Source organism: Erpetoichthys calabaricus, chromosome 10, assembly GCF_900747795.2.
Source record: "Erpetoichthys calabaricus chromosome 10, fErpCal1.3, whole genome shotgun sequence".
Classification (NCBI taxonomy): domain Eukaryota; kingdom Metazoa; phylum Chordata; class Cladistia; order Polypteriformes; family Polypteridae; genus Erpetoichthys; species Erpetoichthys calabaricus.
Window position 1 is genome coordinate 125,974,127 of NC_041403.2, and position 19,748 is coordinate 125,993,874.

General features: G+C 37.6%; 1 protein-coding gene across 1 annotated transcript; it reads right to left on the reverse strand.

Moving 5' to 3' along the window:
* Positions 1–1,561: 1,561 nt before the first annotated feature.
* mych (myelocytomatosis oncogene homolog) lies at positions 1,562–5,312 on the reverse strand. Its single transcript, XM_028811890.2, has 3 exons — positions 5,187–5,312; positions 3,218–3,777; positions 1,562–2,999 (listed from the first exon to the last, which is right to left on the reverse strand). The coding sequence occupies exons 1-3, from the start codon at positions 5,252–5,254 to the stop codon at positions 2,464–2,466; spliced, it is 1,164 nt and encodes a 387-aa protein (XP_028667723.1). The 5' UTR covers positions 5,255–5,312; the 3' UTR covers positions 1,562–2,463.
* Positions 5,313–19,748: the final 14,436 nt, after the last annotated feature.

The following is a 19,748-nucleotide window of genomic DNA, read 5'->3' on the forward strand; positions in this document are numbered from 1 at the left end:
AATAGCATAGGAGGGGTCAAGACTGTCATGAAACAGTAGAGGCAAACATATTAAAGATGGGGATACTAGGTATGGTTAAAATAACTGCAATTAATTACAAAAGGGGCGCTAATTAACGGCAGTGACAGCCTGGGGACATCATCCTTTCTTGACAGCATCAGTTTGTGGGATCCTTCCATATCAGCCGAATGAATACCAGAGCTTCAATAGCTGTAACTGCAGCTGGTATAGTGGAAAGAGCTTTATCATTAAAGTTTTGACAAGTAGAGGATATGTACAGTGGAGATTCATGAGTAAGGCTAGGGTCTATGCCAGCAGTACAGAATGGTATTTAAATACCAATGATGATTAAAATCTGGTCAAGCAACTGCACTGTGGTTAACAGTACATTTCAGAACCAGTTTAATACAATGGATGACTCAATTTCCTGGAGAACCCTCAAGCTCTATTTTGGAGAGAGGTCATCCTTGCTATGAACAATGGTTTGTTACAGGCCACACTTGACACAGGAAGAATGCAGTTTAAGAGGCAACAAGTTATACACCATACAGAAAATTGGCAGCTTAAACTGGGGAACCCCTGCCTGACTTTATTACCTCCTTGCAGACTAAAATTATACAATACCACTTTGAATCCTGGGGTTGAAGTATCCAACAAGGCCTTTTGGGTGGAGAAACCATGAGATGTTGACCTGCCACCATTCTGGGTCTCAATTTTCAGTAGAGTCACTGAGGCATAAACATTTGACAAATGCTTATAAAATAAAGCTAAATGCACTAATGTAGTAAGCATTTCAGATTTTTCTATGCCTAGCTGCACACCCCCCCCCCCCAAAAAATGTAGGGTGGATGGAGGCAGTGAACATTCTTTACACCAAAAGTTGTAAATATTGTACACTTTCACTTAGTAAGCTGATAATAGTCAAAACAAAAATTGTTTACACTTTGGCATACAGCTACCTACTCCTGGCAGAAATCTGTCCCATTTTTGGATTTAAAAAAACAAATCTTCCCCAGAATGATTAAGACTGACAAAAGTCAAAAGTCTTCAGCTTATTTGCATCTGAATGTCTGACTGAAAATGAATGATCAGAAGGAAAAGGTTACACCTGTAAGTTGGGAGTAGGCAGCTTTGTACCACAGCTGAATGGAACTAATGGAACAAATAAGGCAACAATTCATTCTAAAATGCAACATAAGACTTAAAATATTCAGTTACAGGTAAAACTAAACAGGTTTTTAGTATAGTGGTTGAGTTAAGCTATTCTTTTAAAAAAATGTTTATGTGGTATCTGCCTTTTAAAACTTTAAATGTTTAGAACATCCAACCAATTCATACTGATGTGCCAAGAATAGAAAGCCACTAGTCAAGTTTTTGCAAGATATTAAATCGCCTAGATTTAAAATGGCTTCAACTCCTTAAATGTTCAGCATTACAGTATACTAAGGGAAAAGACTTCAATGGACAACATAAAATTATGTCCAGCCCTGATTAAAACTGCCTACAAATTCCTTTTAATAAAAAGGGCAGATATAATAAACACACACACACAAAGCATGCATTACATGGGAAAATAATTTAATTTCTGAAAATTTTCAAACAATACCCAACACATTTAAAAAAAAAAAATCTACATTGATTTGGTATGAAAATAAAATTGCTCTTATACAAATAAATGTATAGTTAAACTTTATTACTGTTTGTAGGCAGTAGAAAGCTGACTTTTCCAAAAAAAAAAAAAAAAAAAAAAAAAAAAAACACCATTATCCAAGACTGCTTAACTAGATGAGGTAGAAGAGTTTTTCTAAGCACAGCTCACCCCAAACATGTTTATATTTATATAAAAATTGCAATAATCCTTGTGCAGCTTGGAATGAACAGTCCAAGAGATTCTAAACTTCTGTCTCCCTTATTCGAAAACTGTCAAGAGGAAAAGAGAAACGTGGAAAGACAGGATAGACATGCACTTTGGACATGCATGACCCAGGACACACAAATTCAGATTATAGCCCAAAGTGCTGTGGAAAAACACCGCATCATCCCATAGATTTTCTTGGGTTTGGGGGGGTGAGGGGGGATAATTAAAAGCAAAGAATTATCTGAAGTTCTTTTTATCAAAGAAAAGCAGTGTGAAAACTGGGCCCCTTATATCTTGAAACTTTAGATGGCATGCATGGTTCCAGTCAAAGCAAGCTCCTTACAGGAACATAACTGACTGATAAGTCTCTTTCTGATCAAAGACTGTTTATTTACAGTTCAATTTTTCCTCATTTACACAAAACCAAGGATTGAAAGTACAATGCTCTGAGGTGTGGAGCAACAATACTTCTCAAATTTCATGATGAACTCCAAGAAATTAAACTCTCAGGCTTCAGTGAACTGCATACATGGGCCAAATTGTCTTTACTTAGCCACAAGACTCAGTTCGGTCTCTCTCCACTCACCACCTGGAGTGATGCTGCTTTATGCCAGCCTCTGCAGCTGTTCTAGCCTGTTCTTCAGTTGCTCCTGTCTGTTTTGAAGCTTGTCTCTTTTTTTTGACAGTTTCCGATTGTTCGTCTCAAGGCTTCGGATGCACTCCCGGGCCTTTTTTAATATATTTACTTTGGATGCTTTGTCATTATTGGACAGTTCAGGGACATTGTCCCTTAACCGAAGGAAGCAATTTTTTAGTTCATTTCTCCTTTGTCTCTCCATGACATTGTGTGTCCGCCGCCTTTCCTCCTCTTCAAGGTCTGACGATTTGGTACTTGAGATGCGGCTTTTGCTCGCCAGAAAGGTCCGGGAGGAGTCAATTTTTTGTCTCTTGTGATGCAGTGGCTCATTTTTCTTGAGGGAGGGGCAAGGTGCTGCATAATTGTGTTGTAGCTGAATCTCTAGGTGGCGTCGCTTCATGGCTTTCTGGGTCTGAAACCTAGTAGATAACCTATTGGATGCAGCAGTACAGGTGCTTCTGACAGTTTTGCTCTTTTCAACAGTGACAACATCTATTTCTCCATCTGGAAATAGAATCAAAAAGCATTGGAAATTGACTCAAGAAAACTCAAGTACACCAAGCCACACACAAAGGTTAGTATCACATTCATAAGGTTTCTTAAAACTATAAGATTGACACTTTCAACAGCAATATCCATTCAATTGAAGACTGCTCACACTATACTCTACATTAACAAAATTGGTCTACACACTGTGATTTTAAACAATCTCCCCAACTGACCTGAATCACTGCTAGAAGTTGTTCCTGCAGACAGGGAACTATCATCCTCAGAAGAACTTTGCTCCAAACTCTCCTGAAGGTCCTCTTCATACGGTGTGTAGTCCGTGCCAGCATGATGACAATCTAGACTAGTTGCAGCCAGGTCAAAGATATCCCCCTCAATGTTGGAAGCAAGGGGGCTAGAAGACAGGACTGAAGAGGGTTGCTCATCTGTGCTTTTGTCACTTTCGCTGTGCCATACGCAGTCTTCAGACAGGGCAGTGCTGGCATGTCGATCCTTGATCCCATGCAGATCTATGAAGTCACTGCCCCAAGCAAAGCTGTCCTTCATATCTCGGTCCTCAAACAGCAGATTCGAAAAAAACTCCAACTGCTCTGATGGAAGGAGGTCAGAAAGGCCATTTGCAGGATCATGCTTGTGAAGGGGTGACGGGGGAGATGACTTGATCATATCCAAGTCTTTGAGAAGATACTGACAAATCTCCTCATCAAAAAGTAAAGGTTCATTATCATAGTCCATATCTCGACACGGGGAAAAGCTTTGAGGCATGGTGGCAAATCTGAAAAAACAAAAAAAGACCGAGACTTAATGTTTGGATTTTCGACGATATACTTGTTCAGTTAAAATAAAAGGAGCTCTGCGCTGACGTTGGTCCTTTAAGGCAGCAATTTTGCAGTGCTAGCGCATAAGAAACCGGCTTATATCGATGTTTACATCCCCTTGGCTACGCCTGTTGGGAGGTTCCTGCAAAATATGGTTCAACGAACCCCGCCCCTTGGCGAGTAACGCCTCCTCCTCCAAGCGGATCAAGTTGGAGCGGAAACGCTTGAGCCAAACCCCACCCACCCCCCCGCGCACGCCGGTGGTATGTAAGCGTGCCAGCACCAGATGTTTGCAAAATCTTAAACTGACAATTAACGAAGATGTTAAATGTAACTTCGTTTAAAGTCGATTTATAATAATGTACTCCCAAAATGGATACATTTGCAGCTCTGTACCACGCATGGTGTTCACCAACTTCGTGGAAGGTGTACTTAGACTAGAGTATTATGTATTTTAGTGGAAGCGCTGCAGAATACCAAAAATTCAAAGAAACTAGCACCATTTAAGTTTTATGGCAGTAGGGTACGTTTCTAATTGCCTTAACTTAAATTTGCCAGAACTGCTGAAAAACGGCAAGGGGTATGATGCAGTATCGGTAGCTCGAGTCAGAATACGCAACCGTAAACCTCTGCCACACCACAGTTCATCTGCGTGCGCACGTCCTGAACTCCGTTTCATTTCCTTAAAAACAAGGAAAGCTGGTTAAATTCATTAAATACACATTTCCACTGCTTTCAGCTCTGGGCCGATTCCACTCTCCCAAGGCAAAGCCAAAAATCCGTTCAGAAACCCAACTTTCCCCCTCCATACTCCCTTTTCTCTTAAAGCACACGTTTTTACAGTTGCACGCTGGCCAAAGAGTAAAGCAGCCGGCAACTTAATGAGGGGGTGGGGCCGGGGAGGAGCGGTCGCCGGCAAAAATGAACTCTTCCAAGTCATCGCTACTAATACCAGAACCTTTAAATGAATGACGACTTAAAGTATAATTTAGTCGATAGTGAAATAACCCCCCAAAAATCCACACACAACAGCAACAACTAGCAGCCGAAAACATATATATTACTTATGTCAACATTTATAATAAAACTGACTGCGTTTTTTGAGAATCAGCTGCGTTTAAAATAAAACACATACAATTGCGCATACATGCAAAAAACTCAGACGTCGGAGAGGTCTAACTTTGTACAATGTTACCATTTCATCACAATAGCCACGCATGCGAGTTTGGTTCATACACTTGAACAGCAATCTTTAGAAAAAAAACTCTGGGCAATACGGTTAATTTGGAGCATACACCCATAACACGCCAGCTTTCCAACTGTGCCCAGGTGGCGGAGTTTGTAACGACATTGCCGGTTTACTCACCTGCTGACCAGGACTCCGTTTCCAGCTGCAGCATAAAATCCCACCTCCTCTCTTAACGCCGCTTCCATCCGCACTGAGTGGGTGTGCCTCTTCAAGCTCCCTAATTATACTGCAACTGCGGTCTCTGTATTCTTCCACGTAAAACTCGCGCCAAAATTGAACATTCTTTCTGAGATCTAACCCATCCTGGTTTTTGGCACTGAATTAGACAGCTCGTAACGACTATTGTTCTGCGCTGTTTCGCATCCGAAGTGACCACGTCGTCCCGCTGAAAAGGCGCTCTATGGCTAGGCATATAGTGCGGCGGATGGATATGTCTTCTCCGGAGTTTTGGATTCCGAGAAAAGTAGGCGGGTACATGGAAAGCTTGGGGCGGGGGCACGTGAGGGGAGAGTATGCAGCTGTTGGAGCTCCACGAAAGCACACGGGATTGTACTGTAGTAACAGCAAGTACCTCTGCAGTACAACGGATCGAATTGACCGGTCCGTAACGAATGTCTGGTGACACAACTCCTGCAGTATAACTATTATGTCTCTTTAAGACAGATATGATGATTACTGATATTATCAACGATGTATGGTACGATAGAGTCTGATACTATGGTTTGACCAGTGTGTCTTTTTTCAAATACGCCTTGTTGTAAGCTGTATTACATTTGTAATATGACAGTTTATTTCAACCTTGTAGAGATATTACGCAGCACTGTCAACACACCCTGAAAAAAGGCCCATCGTTAAATTTACTCAGAAGCATAAACTTCATGACTCACTGTTTGTGCAGCTATTGATGAAGACAGGGTTGCTCTGCATCTTAGTTAATGTTAACACAAGGGGTGTTTCTGGTTGTGTCTTAACACATAACAGTTGTCTTTTCTGTGTACTCATTATACCCCTGAGGGATGGAGTGCCCATTATCATGATTCCTCACTAATGTAATTTGCATCCATTTATAGATTTCATATACTTAACTGTATGCAGTTCATCCACCTATTAACAAACCCATTTCATCTAATTTAGGTTACAGAGTATGAAGCTCATCTAAGCAGTTTTAGACGCAAGCCAGGGACCAACTCTGCATGAGATGCCAGTCCATCACAATTGTGCAAGACTCATTAGAGATATTACGGTAAAAGTTCACCAACTAGACCCCTCACCTGAAAAGGGAAAAAAGTTATATGTATAGCAGGATGATATTACTAGAATGTTATCTGGCTTTGGTGAAGTCTGTTTCTCCTAAAAGGGATGTGGAAGTTCAGAAAATTATTTAGTCCGTTATCTTTAAGGACTTCTGTTTACCATTCCTCAGCAAAGATACTGTACCTGATCTGATTAGGAAAATAGTATTCCTGGAAATAAACTGGTTTTACTTTCTTTTATTTTGATGTATTGTATCCATCCATTTGTTTTCATGGTTCTTTATAAAATAATTAGGTTGGATTGAAATGTATTCCATCTCATGAACATTTATATTACTTTATATATATACTAGTCATTTAGTCCGTTACAATAACGGGCGCTAGAACAGTAGTGCATAAACATTAGTAGGAACAGTCTATTAAATGGCAAGGGACCTTGATCTCATTTTGTTTGTTGGTCATATTTTTCTTTGTCTTTCAGCCTTTCTTTTGTTGATGTTTACTTGCTGAGCTGACTGTTCTTCGTGGGCTGCTGCAGTGTATTGTGTGTCTTTAATTTTCTGTGACAGTAATACTGTCTTGTACGTCCGCTGGCTTGTACATCCGTAATATACCTTTAATTTTCTCTGGCTGTAATACAGGAGTGCGCGTCAGTAATATGCCTTTAATCTCCTCTGACAGTAATACTGGCTTGTATGTGGCTGTAATATGAGTCACTATATTGTGTACCTTTAATTTCCTCTCGCAGTAATACTGGTTTGTATTTCCGTAAAACGCCTGTAACTTTCTCTGACAGTAATATCGCTCATCGCATCGTGCCCCGCGCATGCACACTTCACCAGAAGACACACACACACGGACACCTGGATGCACACATGAATTTTATTAAAGAGGATATTACTCAGCTAATATAACAGTCAATAATGTTCTTGAATATAAACTTGTATAAAAACCCAACCTTTTTACATTCAGGGTGTCAAGGAAGTGGAGCATATTCTAGGAAGAATGGATGCTATTTGGTATGTTCAGCTATAATGCATTTTGTAATTTTATTCATTTGTACAGGTAATGTACTGTACATGGAGGAAAATAGATTAAGAGAGAGAGGCAGAGAAAGGTGTGAAGTGACAGAAGACAGTGAGAGAAGAATGGACCTAACCCCATGTTAATGGCCAATCCAACATAGAGTGTTGAAAGAAAATTTAGGAACACCTAACAAAATTGAGAAAATCTACATAAGGGCCACTGATCAGTTTGTTAACATATGCACAAAAGCAGTAAGCACATACATTAAATGTGTACACACATCCACTATAACATATTAAAATGCCGAAGTCCATCCTGGCAGCAATGGCTGCAGTCCTTAATAAAGGCACAATTAAAAATGTTCAAACTCATGCATATGTTCAGGATGTGAGGGACTATAGTGCACCCATAGAAAAGCTAATTAGGCATGGGATAATGTATGGCCTCCACTCACAATGACCTTCAGACCTTGATTTGAAAAAGAAGTGCTAACCACTGCACTAAGAGCATTATACACTCCTGTGGTAACAATCATTTTTTAATATCAGATATCAAAACTTAGTTATTATTTGTGTCTATCCCAAGAAAGTCTTAGCTTTTTAATGAATAGTATAGGTTGATGCATTGCACATTGATCCTAGTTATTGAGAGGAAGGGAGGTGCTTGATCAAGGCACAAACTCACACACTAATGTTAATAAACTTTGGCACAATATTTTTTTCACATCTTAATGCATATATTCTCTGCAAAATGAGGAAGGGAGCCTTAAACTTGCTTTTCCCAGTTTGGTTGAACAAAAGTGATGGTGCAGCTACTCCACTGTTTATAACGCAACAAATTATGTTTTGTGCTTTATTTAATATAATATTATATTTAAAAATTTTGACCTTTTAAACAATGTAATGTAAATGGATTCACAGGTACATAGGGGAGTTGTCATCTTTGTCATCATAAGGGACTTTGCTGTGGAAAGTGTGTGCATGACAAAAAGGTACAGCACAATTTTTTTAGGTAGTTGGCATTAAAGTTTGAGGAATGGACTTTTTGGTGGGGTTGTTGACCACCTTGGTTACAAAAAACTATTCATCTTTTGCAGTTGCTAGCTGCGTAAGGAAACAGATTAAAACGTAATCAGATCAAAGTGCTTAAAATAATGAAAGGAATTAGTACGTTGGATCCCAGCTGTTATTTTAACATAAATTCTGTAAGAAGAACATGAGAACTTGGTTGGAAAGTTATTAAGGGTACATTTTGCACAAAAATAAATAATATTTCTACAAACAAAATACCATAGACACATGGAATAAATTATCAAGAATTGTGGTGGAGAGTAGGACTTTAGGGATCTTCAAGACTCAACTTCATGTTGTTTTGGATAGGATGGAGGAGCTTGCTGGATCTATCTATCTATCTATCTATCTATCTATCTATCTATCTATCTATCTATCTATCTATCTATCTATCTATCTATCTATCTATCTATCTATCTATCTATCTGGCATTGTGAAGAAATAATTAAATATACATTTATATATTTCAAACATTATACATTTTGTATTTTTGTTTAGGGAAAAAAATTAACATGTGACTAGCACTAAGTAAATGTGTCACATTGTGGTGATATAATTGCTCTAATAACTTGTAAAATTTCTTAAATTTAAAATATCTGGGAACTAGATGTGCCAAAGAAAGGAAGGACAGACAGAGTTCAGATAAAGGTTGTTACAAGAAAGAAAGAAACGGATGAGGAAGCTCATGGGATTATACATGAAAATGAAGAGTAGAGAGTAGGAGAAAAACAAAGAAATTGGGAAATATGTCAAACAAATAAGGAACAAAGAAGATCTATTAATATAGATTATTTGTATGTATAGTTGCAATAGGTAGTTAATAATAATAATAATAATAATAATTCATTCAGATTGGCGCTGTGATTGGTGCTGCCTCTTCACATATCCCATTTTCTGGATTCATTTTCCATGTTTGGTCATTGTTTGTGTGTTCTTATCATGTCTGCATCAATTTTCCTCTGGGTACCCTTATGTTACTCACACATCCACAGAAATGTGCATAGCGGGTTAATTGGTAATTCCTAATTTATTTGCTGTGTAAGTGTGTGTGTAAGTGTACCTTGTAGTAGGTTGGTGCCCTCTCCAGGGTTGATTCCTAACTTTTGTCCATTCCTTCTGGAAGAGATACCCTGAATTGGACTTGGAGTGGATTTGTAATAATATAATTATTCATTTTAGTTGGGTTTGTTTACATTTGAACTTCAGCTAAGTCAGCTAACAAAGGGACTCATTTGGAACAAGTCTTCCATGCTGGGAAACTTTGCACATATATTATAGATTAGGGGTGCTGAGGTGATTGTATTCAGACTGGTGAAAGAAACATGAGGAAGCTCAGGCAAACAAGATAAAAACCTGCAACCTGTAGGGGTTATATTCTCCCATATTTTTGGCCAGGAACACTGACACTGTGAGACAGATACTCAACTTGCTATGTCAATGGGCTACATCAGGGGTAGGCAACGTCGGTCCTGGAGTGCCACAGTATGTGCAGGTTTTTGTTCCAACCCAGTTCCTTAACGAGAACTCAATTATTGCTGATGAAGCACATATTGCTTAAGTGACATTTTAATGCTTCATTTTAGTGGTCTCGTCTGGTTAAGGTTCTCCAACCTTAATTGCTTATTTCAATCTTAAACTGCTGCATTCAGTGTTTTAATTGCTCCTTATTAGCAATAAGATGTAAAACAGGGGTAGGCAACGTCGGTCCTGGTGAGCCGCAGTGGCTACAGGTTTTCATTCAACCCAATTGCTTAATTAGAAACCATTGCCAATCTCAGACCTTATTTAATTTTATGGCTTGTTAGTCTGTGCAATGTAAGGCTTTTATATCGTAGATTTTTTTCCTTTCCAAGGATATCATCCAAATGATTTGAAGCCTAAAACAGATCATTTTCAGTCTGTCACATTTTTCTATTAAGTGTTTTATTAAATCAAACCGTGCATGATGAACACACACAGATGTAATTGGAAAAAAGCTAGCTGGAGAACTGCTGGCTGCTTTGTCTTTTACATCTTATTGCTAATAAGGAGCAATTAAAACACTGAATGCAGCAGTTTAAGATTGAAATAAGCAATTAAGGTTGGAGAACCTTAACAAGCGAGACCACTAAAATGAAGCATTAAAATGTCACTTAAGCAATATGTGCTTCATCAGCAATAATTGAGTTCTCGTTAAGGAACTGGGTTGGAACAAAAACCTGCACATGCTGTGGCACTCCAGGACCGACGTTGCCTACCCCTGGGCTACATTAATTACAAACTAATTTGACAAAATGAAAAATTAAATTAACACATTCTCCTAATGTACAGTACACAGCCTGACACTTTATCACAGTCGATTTGTATTAGTTTCTGCTGAAACAAACAAAACTTTTATGTAAGGTATAGTGGTGCTTGACTGTCTTGCAGCACATATTATAAATATCAATTGTTGATACTAATTCTTATGAACCAGAAATCATAATAGTTTTGTAATTTTGAACTAGATAAAACATATGAGTGATTTATCAATGAAAGTAGGCACCAAATCAAACCTGAGCCAAAAACAGCAATTTTAGGGAAATCACCCTTGCATGTTATTTTGTTTTTCTCCCTTTGAGGGCAAGCAGTTCTATTCTCTCCTCTAGGAAGCTATATTTCAATGTATTTTCCCTCAAACAAACTGATACAAATGTTCAGCCTTCACATATACACACATCCACCAACTCTTTTTTAATTTTCTTCTCTGAAACTGTCTTCTATTTTGGGGTTTCCCCAACATACTCAAAAACAGATTCTTTGATAAGTTTTTGAATAGATAATGTGGCAAACAACGTGTTTTTTTAAATTCATCAGTTAAAGAAGGGGTTTATTGTCCACCCACATCACTTGTAAAAATGCTCAGATAAGTTTCTGCCACATTAAAAAAATGAGTAACCCACTTCTTCTAATGAAGTTGCTGTATTTAAATCCTGAAAAGATTCAAAGAGGAAATATTAAAAAGACAAAAAGTACCAGCTGACTGCTGCACTCTTGAACACCTGAGGCTGAAAAAAAGAAATGGAAACAAAAATATGTTTCACCTAGAATCAGAAATGAAGGGCATCTTGGGAACCTTTATTTGATTATGATAGTAGAGAAAAGCCAAGCAAAATAACACCTTTTATTGGCTAACTAAAAAGATTACAATATGCAAGCTTTCGAGGCAACTCAGGCCTCTTCTTCAGGCAAGATGTCTGACATCTTGCCTAAAGAAGGGGCCTGAGTTGCTTCAAAAGCTTGCATATTGTAATCTTTTTAGTTAGCCAATAAAAGGTGTCATTTTGCTTGGCTTTTCTCTACATTCACAATGGCTAACACGGTACAACACCCTAGTACTACTTTGATTTTGATATAAACAACAGCACTTCAAAGAATGAACTTAAGGGCGTCAGTTGTGTACAGTGCATGCTGACCTTTGACTCAGTTCATTATTAAAACTCAGCCCCTGACATGTACAGGACATTGCTTAATATTTCATGAAAGTATTGGCACCAAACAGCCTTTTATCTGTAGTTTGGTGTCAGTATATACTGTGGATGCCAGACGCCACCTAGGGAGCCATATGTGTGGTGTGAAGATGAAATTAGAGAGATAAAATTGAGAAAAGACGTGCTGCTTGAATTAGTGAATTACAACTGTGGAACTCTAATAGGTTATCCAGAATTCTGTTTTGTCTATTCTTTTACTGTATATGTTATAGTTGCACCATGCTTTAGCTGAAAATTTCTATATTCCTCTGTATCTTCAATTTGTTTATTTTATTTTTTTATTTTGGGATTACGAGTAACAAGTCAAAATCAAGTCAGACTCATTTACTTGTCTATATCATGGACACACTCACACACACACACACACACACACACACACACACACACACACACACATCTAGATTTACTATTACCTGGCCAATTTACATTTGGGATATGGAAGCAGGGCAGACTTATTCAAGAAAACTTCATAGAGACAAAGACAGAATGTTTAAGCTTAACAAAGACAGTGTCTTTCCAGACCATTGAAAGTATCACTAGTACCGATTCAACCAATATGTCCTTATATTTTTATACAGTGCATATACAATAGCTAAAATATTTCTTTTAACATATGTGGTTCATTGACTAACTTAAGACTCATTTTTCAACACTCATGATACAACTTTGATAAAACTTTTTTGTTACATAGAACACATAAACCCTTATATGTATATTTTTCAGGCCTGGTTCCTTCCTTTAGCCTGATGATGCCAGGTTAGGCTATGGATTCCTATGTCTCTAGTATGGCTTAAGCAAGTTTGAGGAGGTTATGTTATATATTATATTAGTGATGGTATTTTTGCTTGAGTCTGGTCATGTCAAAACGTGGTCTCTGCAAACATCTTTCAGCGTTCTAAACCAGTGATTACGTAATGGTGTGATGGATGTAGTCAACTGATTCAACAAAAGCCCAAGGCACAGCTTTTAGTGCCAGGTAACTTTACTTCATCCCCATTTTTTTCACTGATGATATGTATTTGGTGTGTTATTGCTTATTTAAGAGCACACCCATTTAAATAAAAAATTACCAATGAATGTTAGAACATATAAAAGTTAATGAATATATACTTTATTAATGTTAAGGGCAAATTGCATTCCCACAGCAGGTAACACACAATAATTACTCAGAATACTCAGTATACAATAATAAAAACAAACATATCTATAATGTATTTTAAATTAACATAACAAATGGCAGGAAAAACAATGTCAAGTGGGGGTTATGTTGTAAGATCTAATAGTAGCTGGTGAGAATGACCTCCAGTAATGCTCCCTGAAGAACTGTGGTAAAATCAGTTGTGCTGAAGGTGCTCTGCAGATTGATCAGGGTGTGATGCATTGGGTGTAAGACATTGCTCTTGACAGCCTGCAGCTTAACCCAAGTCTTTCTCTCTGCTGCTAACTTCAGAGTACTTAGGCTTGTGGCATGAAATGAAAAATGGAGGAAGATCAGATCCATGTGGTATGTGGCACAGACATAAAAGTATAGTTGCTGAAGTTTTTGACAATTATATGGGGAATGATATGGGTTTCAACACTGCCATGCTATAACATAACACCATTTGATAATGTATTACTCTGTTCCTCTTTGACACATGTTGAGTAATCAGTTTGAAACCATCACTGGTAAAGGGCATCTGAATAGGCAAACACATATAGATTACTTCAGTGAAAGATAAACTTTTCACATGTGTAAAAATTCTTTGGCAGACCAGATTGAAATTGTGCACACAACTACTATTTGTGTATGAACAACTGAGAAACTTTTTCAGCCAAGAACTGAAGTGAAGTGCTGTTGTGGCACAACAAGTTATTCACTCAGAAATAAATATTCATACCTTTACTGAATCAACTTAGTCTAGTGTTTAAGATTTCAAAAGGAATGGATCCTATGTCATCAAGTTTAGACACAAGCAAGACATCCCCAGCTAGAATTATAGCTGATCATAGTATATTTATTTAGAGAGTTATTATTTTTATGACATATGTCACATGAAGTCACACAATGTTGACTTCCTCTAGACTTTAAAAACCAAATACCATTTTAGTGGTTGTGTGATTAGGGCTGGGTCACAGTAGAAGACCCAATGCCACAATAAGGTTCTGGCATCTGGTAGCTCTATTTGTCAGTGCTTTCCAAAGCTTTAATTTCTTTTAAAGAGCTAGGTACTTATATAACACTGTATTTACTGTACATTTCATTAGTTTTGTGGCCATTAGAATTCTGTTTCATCTGCTTCAGTCATCTGAATTTTTATCCTGTTCCTATGAAGGGAGGTTAAAAATGGTTCAGAACACCTCTCCATATATATGTTGTCCCATGAACAAATGCCCCATCAGTGTGTCACTGGTCACAGTGCTTTCTAGAGGTAGTGCTTTCACTGTTTCTGTTGTGCTTCTTTGGCTTGGATCTTGATCTTGGCTAATTAGAAAACTGATATGCATTCTAAAGTAGGTAAAATATTATAATTATTATCCATTTATTTAATTTCTTATATATCCTTTTTCATTCACTCTATAAATTTGACAATACTGACCTTATGATTGTATAATTTATCCATCCATCTGTTATTTAATCCATTAAATCTTAAAGATCTTAAAGAGCATTGGCCATAAGTTTGGAAAGGGTGCCAGTTCACTGCAGATGTTCATTTATTATTTTGACTAGTTCTTTTTGTATTTCTCATTTATCCTAGTTTTAGAAAATGGAAGACACAGAGACAGTCTTGGAAGAAAAAAGCTCAAGTCAAGGACTTACCCTGAATGAGATATCAGCCCACTATTAATCTGTGATAAACTAGCCTTTCCATGATGATCCTCGTCCTAAAGTACTGTACAGGTACAGTGCAAATATTTACAGTTTGCTAGAATTAGAATTCTTACAGAATATATGGATTGTTGAGGGTTACCTAGTGAGTCAGTAATGGAGGATTAAGTAAACAGCTTTGTATTTTACAACTGAATGCCTTGACAAATAGACTCCACTGTCTGTCTGACAGTCACTTTTATATGTGTATTTATCTGTTCACTTTTAGCTTAAAATTTAAATATTCATATGGAATACTTTTTGAAAATGTGGATTCCCATTATGCCAATTGCTGGGAACTAGCCACAAGGTTTGTGAAGAATAATTAGGTACTCACTCTAGTTTCTCCTAGTAGTCTGTCACTCATTGGTAGATAAAAAAACAAGACTTGTTTTGTTTAGTTGTGTGTTGTTCAAGAACAAAGATAAACAAAGGATGGGATACAATAAATTAACAACTGAAATAACAAAACAACATTATTGACTCACTAGGCTTGTACTTTATCATTTAGAAGATTTCTATTTGTGTCAAGGAAGTTTCATTCATTACTCCCTAAATGCTTCTCTTACACTCTTTCCCAGGTTATTTTTTTAATATGTTCTCCATATCCTGGCACCTCCCTCTCCTTCCAGTTAGCTTCATTTCACACTTCCTAGTTTCACATTTGTTGTGGCTTTTTGAAGGCAGTCTTTTTTACTCCTCAGATGGAGATAATTATTAACACATGCTGCCATACTGTACTGTCACCTGGTGGCAAAGGAAAGTACTGCTTGCTTTTGCAACTGAAACCTGTTAAAGAGAAAATGTTGATTTCTGGAGTGATCCTGCTTGTCTAACTGGGCATTAAGATGAATATTCAAGAATTTGGGGTCAATGAAAGAAAGCTTACTCATGCATAAACTGGGTAAAAGCTAATTTGCAGAAAGACAGATTGGATGCCTACACGTACAGGTTCCAAAATGGATGGCAAAAGTGCTGAAAAACTAAAAAGAAAGATTTTTGTAGCAGCAGAATATTTTTGACCATATTTTTAAAAAGCAAATTCACAATGACTGTTATTGTTCTGCAGAATAAGTATGCCTTTCAAAATCAAGCTTAAAATGTTTTTCAAAGTCAGTCACTCATAGTTTGGGTTTACGGTAGATATTTGCATGTCTCTTGCCTGTATGGTGGATGGTGTGAACACAGCAAAGAATTGCTCAGTTTATACAGTTATACAGTTCTGAGTAGTTGTTGACAGCTTCATACTAAATGTTAAGTCCATGTTATAGTTTTAGTCTCCACTGATGTTTAACAATAAGTTTTAATATCTATCTTTTTATATTCATATTGTGACTGGTAGTAATGGAATTAAGGATGTCTGGAAGTTCATATAAAACATGCAGACTGACTGAAATGAGACAATGATGTTTGCTGTGAGAAAATAGTAGGACTAAGCTGTAAGTTTTGAAAATAGCATTTTAAAACAGCACTGAAAAAGATAAAGATAGGTAAGCAGCAGTTCCAACAGGAACGGTAGTGTAAATTTTGAAGGTAGCAAAAGGTCCACGAGTTTAATGGCAGATGGATCTGTGCCTCAATGTTGTGTGTAAAGGGAGGATTCCTGAAGCCTGGAGAAGGTGTATACTCATTGCAGTGACCAGGAAAAGAAATGGTAAACAAGCTAGAAATTTAAACCAAAAACCAACCTATATCTTTTGCCTAATCAAAAAGCCAAGAATTGAAATTAGAAACGAAAAAAGTCAGGAACTGTGAAATCTAACTAGCACTACTACTCACAGGTGGTGCAGTGGTAGTGCTGCTGCCTTGCAGTAAGGAGACTGTGGAAGATTGTGGGTTCGCTTCCTGGTTCCTTCCTGTGTGGATAGTGCTTTGAGTACTGAGAAAAGTGCTATATAAATGTAATGAATTATTATTACTATACACATGCACAAAGAGTTTTTATTTAGTTATCTGCAAAAATTTGATGCTGATGCATCTAAAATGCTAATTTTCATAGTTGAACTGTGATGACGTCAATGGAGCTCTGTAGGAACTGCCATGCATCTTGACAACAGCAGTACAAAATGGTGGGGCCCAAGAAGAAATAATATGGTGAAGAAAATAATACAAAATAATTCTTAATAACTAAATGCAAAGTCCAGATTATAAATAAATTCCACAATATTAATTAATGACACAAAAAACAACAGAATTTAAAAAAATTCAGAAGGGAGCTAAAGACAATATATAAAACATGTTGAACAACACAATTCATGACAACTGTAATTCTGTTTCTTTCACCTTGTGTGTGGCCATACTTAAAGGTACTAAAATCTGAATTAGATTCAATGAAGTAAAGAAATGTGTGAATCAACTATTAAAGCTAGTAAATATACATCAGTTTTTTCGACTGTTTATCTAGGGTAACATTGAGTTGGCATAAAGCTCAGCATATGAAATTTCTGAGAGATTCTTATGTACACCTGGTGCAGTTATGAGATAAACTGTTTCTATTACATCTTGGGTCAGCACTGTAGTTTGCTCCTAGTGGGCTATACCTAGTTCACCATTAGTTAAAAGTTAGTGACGTATAGTTGTCCTCTCTTAGTAAAAGAAATAGCTCTTAGGTTTTCTCAGACTGTCAGGAAGAATAATGCTTAGCCTCTCCAGCAGAGAAGCTGCAATTTTGATATTTGTACCATTCAGCATATATTGTTGGACACTACTTAGAGTTCCTGAGCATAGGTGAGGATGGATGTTTAAATTATTTGGTAAATCAACAGATCTTCCAGAAAATTCAGCCTCTTCTGGAGGAACAACCACATCACTATTTCAGTAACTTCCAACCTGCTGATTTATGCAATGATGAACATAATTATACTGATATGCTAGACGTTCTACTATGCAACAAACAATAATACATTAAGCACCACCACAGCAGGAGCTTGAACATTTTAAGTGTATGATAATGAAGGTCTCATTTTAAATGTTCACATTAACAAGAGCCTGTTTTAACATTTTATTCATGTCTATCAAGCATGTCTTTGTAATGCAGAAAGAAAACCAGAATACCTGTAGAAAAAGATACACAAACATGAAGCATTACCAACAAACTCCACACTCACAATCTTTTGGAGTTATGATACAGCAGCATGTACAGTACTGTGTTGCCCAGATCTAGCACTATGATCACGTGTTTTTGTTCATTCATTAGTACTATTATTGAATTTTGAATTACTGTAATGTGGAAAGGGATTGTTTTAATGAATTACATCCATCCATTATCCAACCCGCTATATCCTAACTACAGGGTCACGGGGGTCTGCTGGAGCCAATCCCTATGAACACAGGGCGCAAGGCAGGAAACATCCCCAGGCAGGGTGCACACACACACACAGCACACACTAGATCGCCAATGCACCTAACCTGCATGTCTTTGGACTGTGGGAGGAAACCGGAGCACCCGGAGGAAACCCACGCAGACACAGGGAGAACATGCAAACTCCACGCAGGGAGGACCCGGGAAGCGAACCCAAGTCTCCTAACTGCGAGGCAGCAGTGCTACCACTGCGCCACCATGCCACCCTTTTAATGAATTACCTCTATAATTATTTCTACTCAGTTTTTATCGTGCAAAAAAAAAGTCAGTGTTGATTTCACATTAGATTAAAGCTTGAAAAAAAAAAATTGCTGGTAGTGATGCAGTGTGAGCTTTAAAATATATTTCACCCTAATTTTAAAAAGACTTGGCAAAATTAAAATCTGAGCCCTGTAGATTAAGGGTTGACAGAATTTCATTTCCATATGTAAAATTCACTCTAGTCCCTTTGAAGCAGTAAAGTAAGATTGAAATAATAAAGTTAAAGATGTGATGGATGGTGCACGTTGTCAGGTGTCCCGGCTGGGATGGGGGAAAGTTCCATACCTGGACAGGAAGCCATCCCTTCAAAGGCACAAGAAAGAGGGTGAAGATTGTCCTGCCACAGCCAGGAGACAGACAGAAGGTGCCAGTGTGACAGTGGGTACACTGGCATCCTGGCAGGGTTGGACTCAGGAACAATACCCGGCCGGGTGGAGACAACCTGGCAGAGCAACGTTCTCCCCCAACATATTAAGTGGCAGCCTCCCTGGGTGACACTACCTGTGTGGACACCCGAAAGGCATGCTGGGAACTGTAGTCCCATAGGGCAGCCTTAGGTGCTGCCAAGGGGTGCTGCAGGGATCCATCATCCCTACTTTGTGGGATTTCCATTTGAACCACATCCAAGATAAAAGTATTCGCCCGACTTCATCCTGGTGAGTCAGAGTTGGGATGAGGAGGATAAAGCTCACTGAAGAAGAGTGGAGGAGAAGAAAGAGATTGACACAAGGAAGAAGAATTTTGCTTCTAATTGTGTTTGTGCAACCTTTGGGCAAGCCTGTTAGAGGTATTTGTGAATAATAGCATCTTCATTTGAATCTGGGACCTATGTTGGTGAGGTTGAGTTTGGTGTTTATGGTTTTGCAATATCCCGAAAAGGTCACAAAGAACATAATAAAACTTTAATAATAGTACAATGTTAATATTGATATTATTCCTGTGTATCATCACATTTCAACTCTACAACTAAACCCAGCAGAAGCCTTTCATGTACCAGAAAGAATCTGCTATGAAGGATGCTAAGCTTAAGGATGCTTTGAGCATAAAATTTACATAATGTATTGAATGGATCAAGTTAAAACAGTTTGTGTGAAATGAGAGGGATTTCACATTTTTAAATTATATCTGAAGCTGTGACGATATCTTTTTTTTTTTTGAGAGATCTAAAAGAACTAATACCAGGGAGATTTTCTTTTCAACACTCTTGCATTGAAATTAGATATTGGGACTTTCATATTTTTAGTTTAAAGATATTATAATTTAAAGGATTTCTTATCAATTCATAAATGATGAATTGGTACAATATATATTATCTTTTTTGTTATTTTTATTGTAAGGATTTCTTTATAAT

Bases quoted from the DNA above. Each gene is read 5' to 3' on its own strand.
- mych (XM_028811890.2), bottom strand. From the start codon at position 5,254: ATGGAAGCGGCGTTAAGAGAGGAGGTGGGATTTTATGCTGCAGCTGGA. The intron at 3,778-5,186 runs GTGAGTAAACCG...TTGTTTTTTCAG, and splicing joins AACGGAGTCCTGGTCAGCAG to ATTTGCCACCATGCCTCAAA. The intron at 3,000-3,217 runs GTCAGTTGGGGA...TTCTATTTCCAG, and splicing joins AACTTCTAGCAGTGATTCAG to ATGGAGAAATAGATGTTGTC.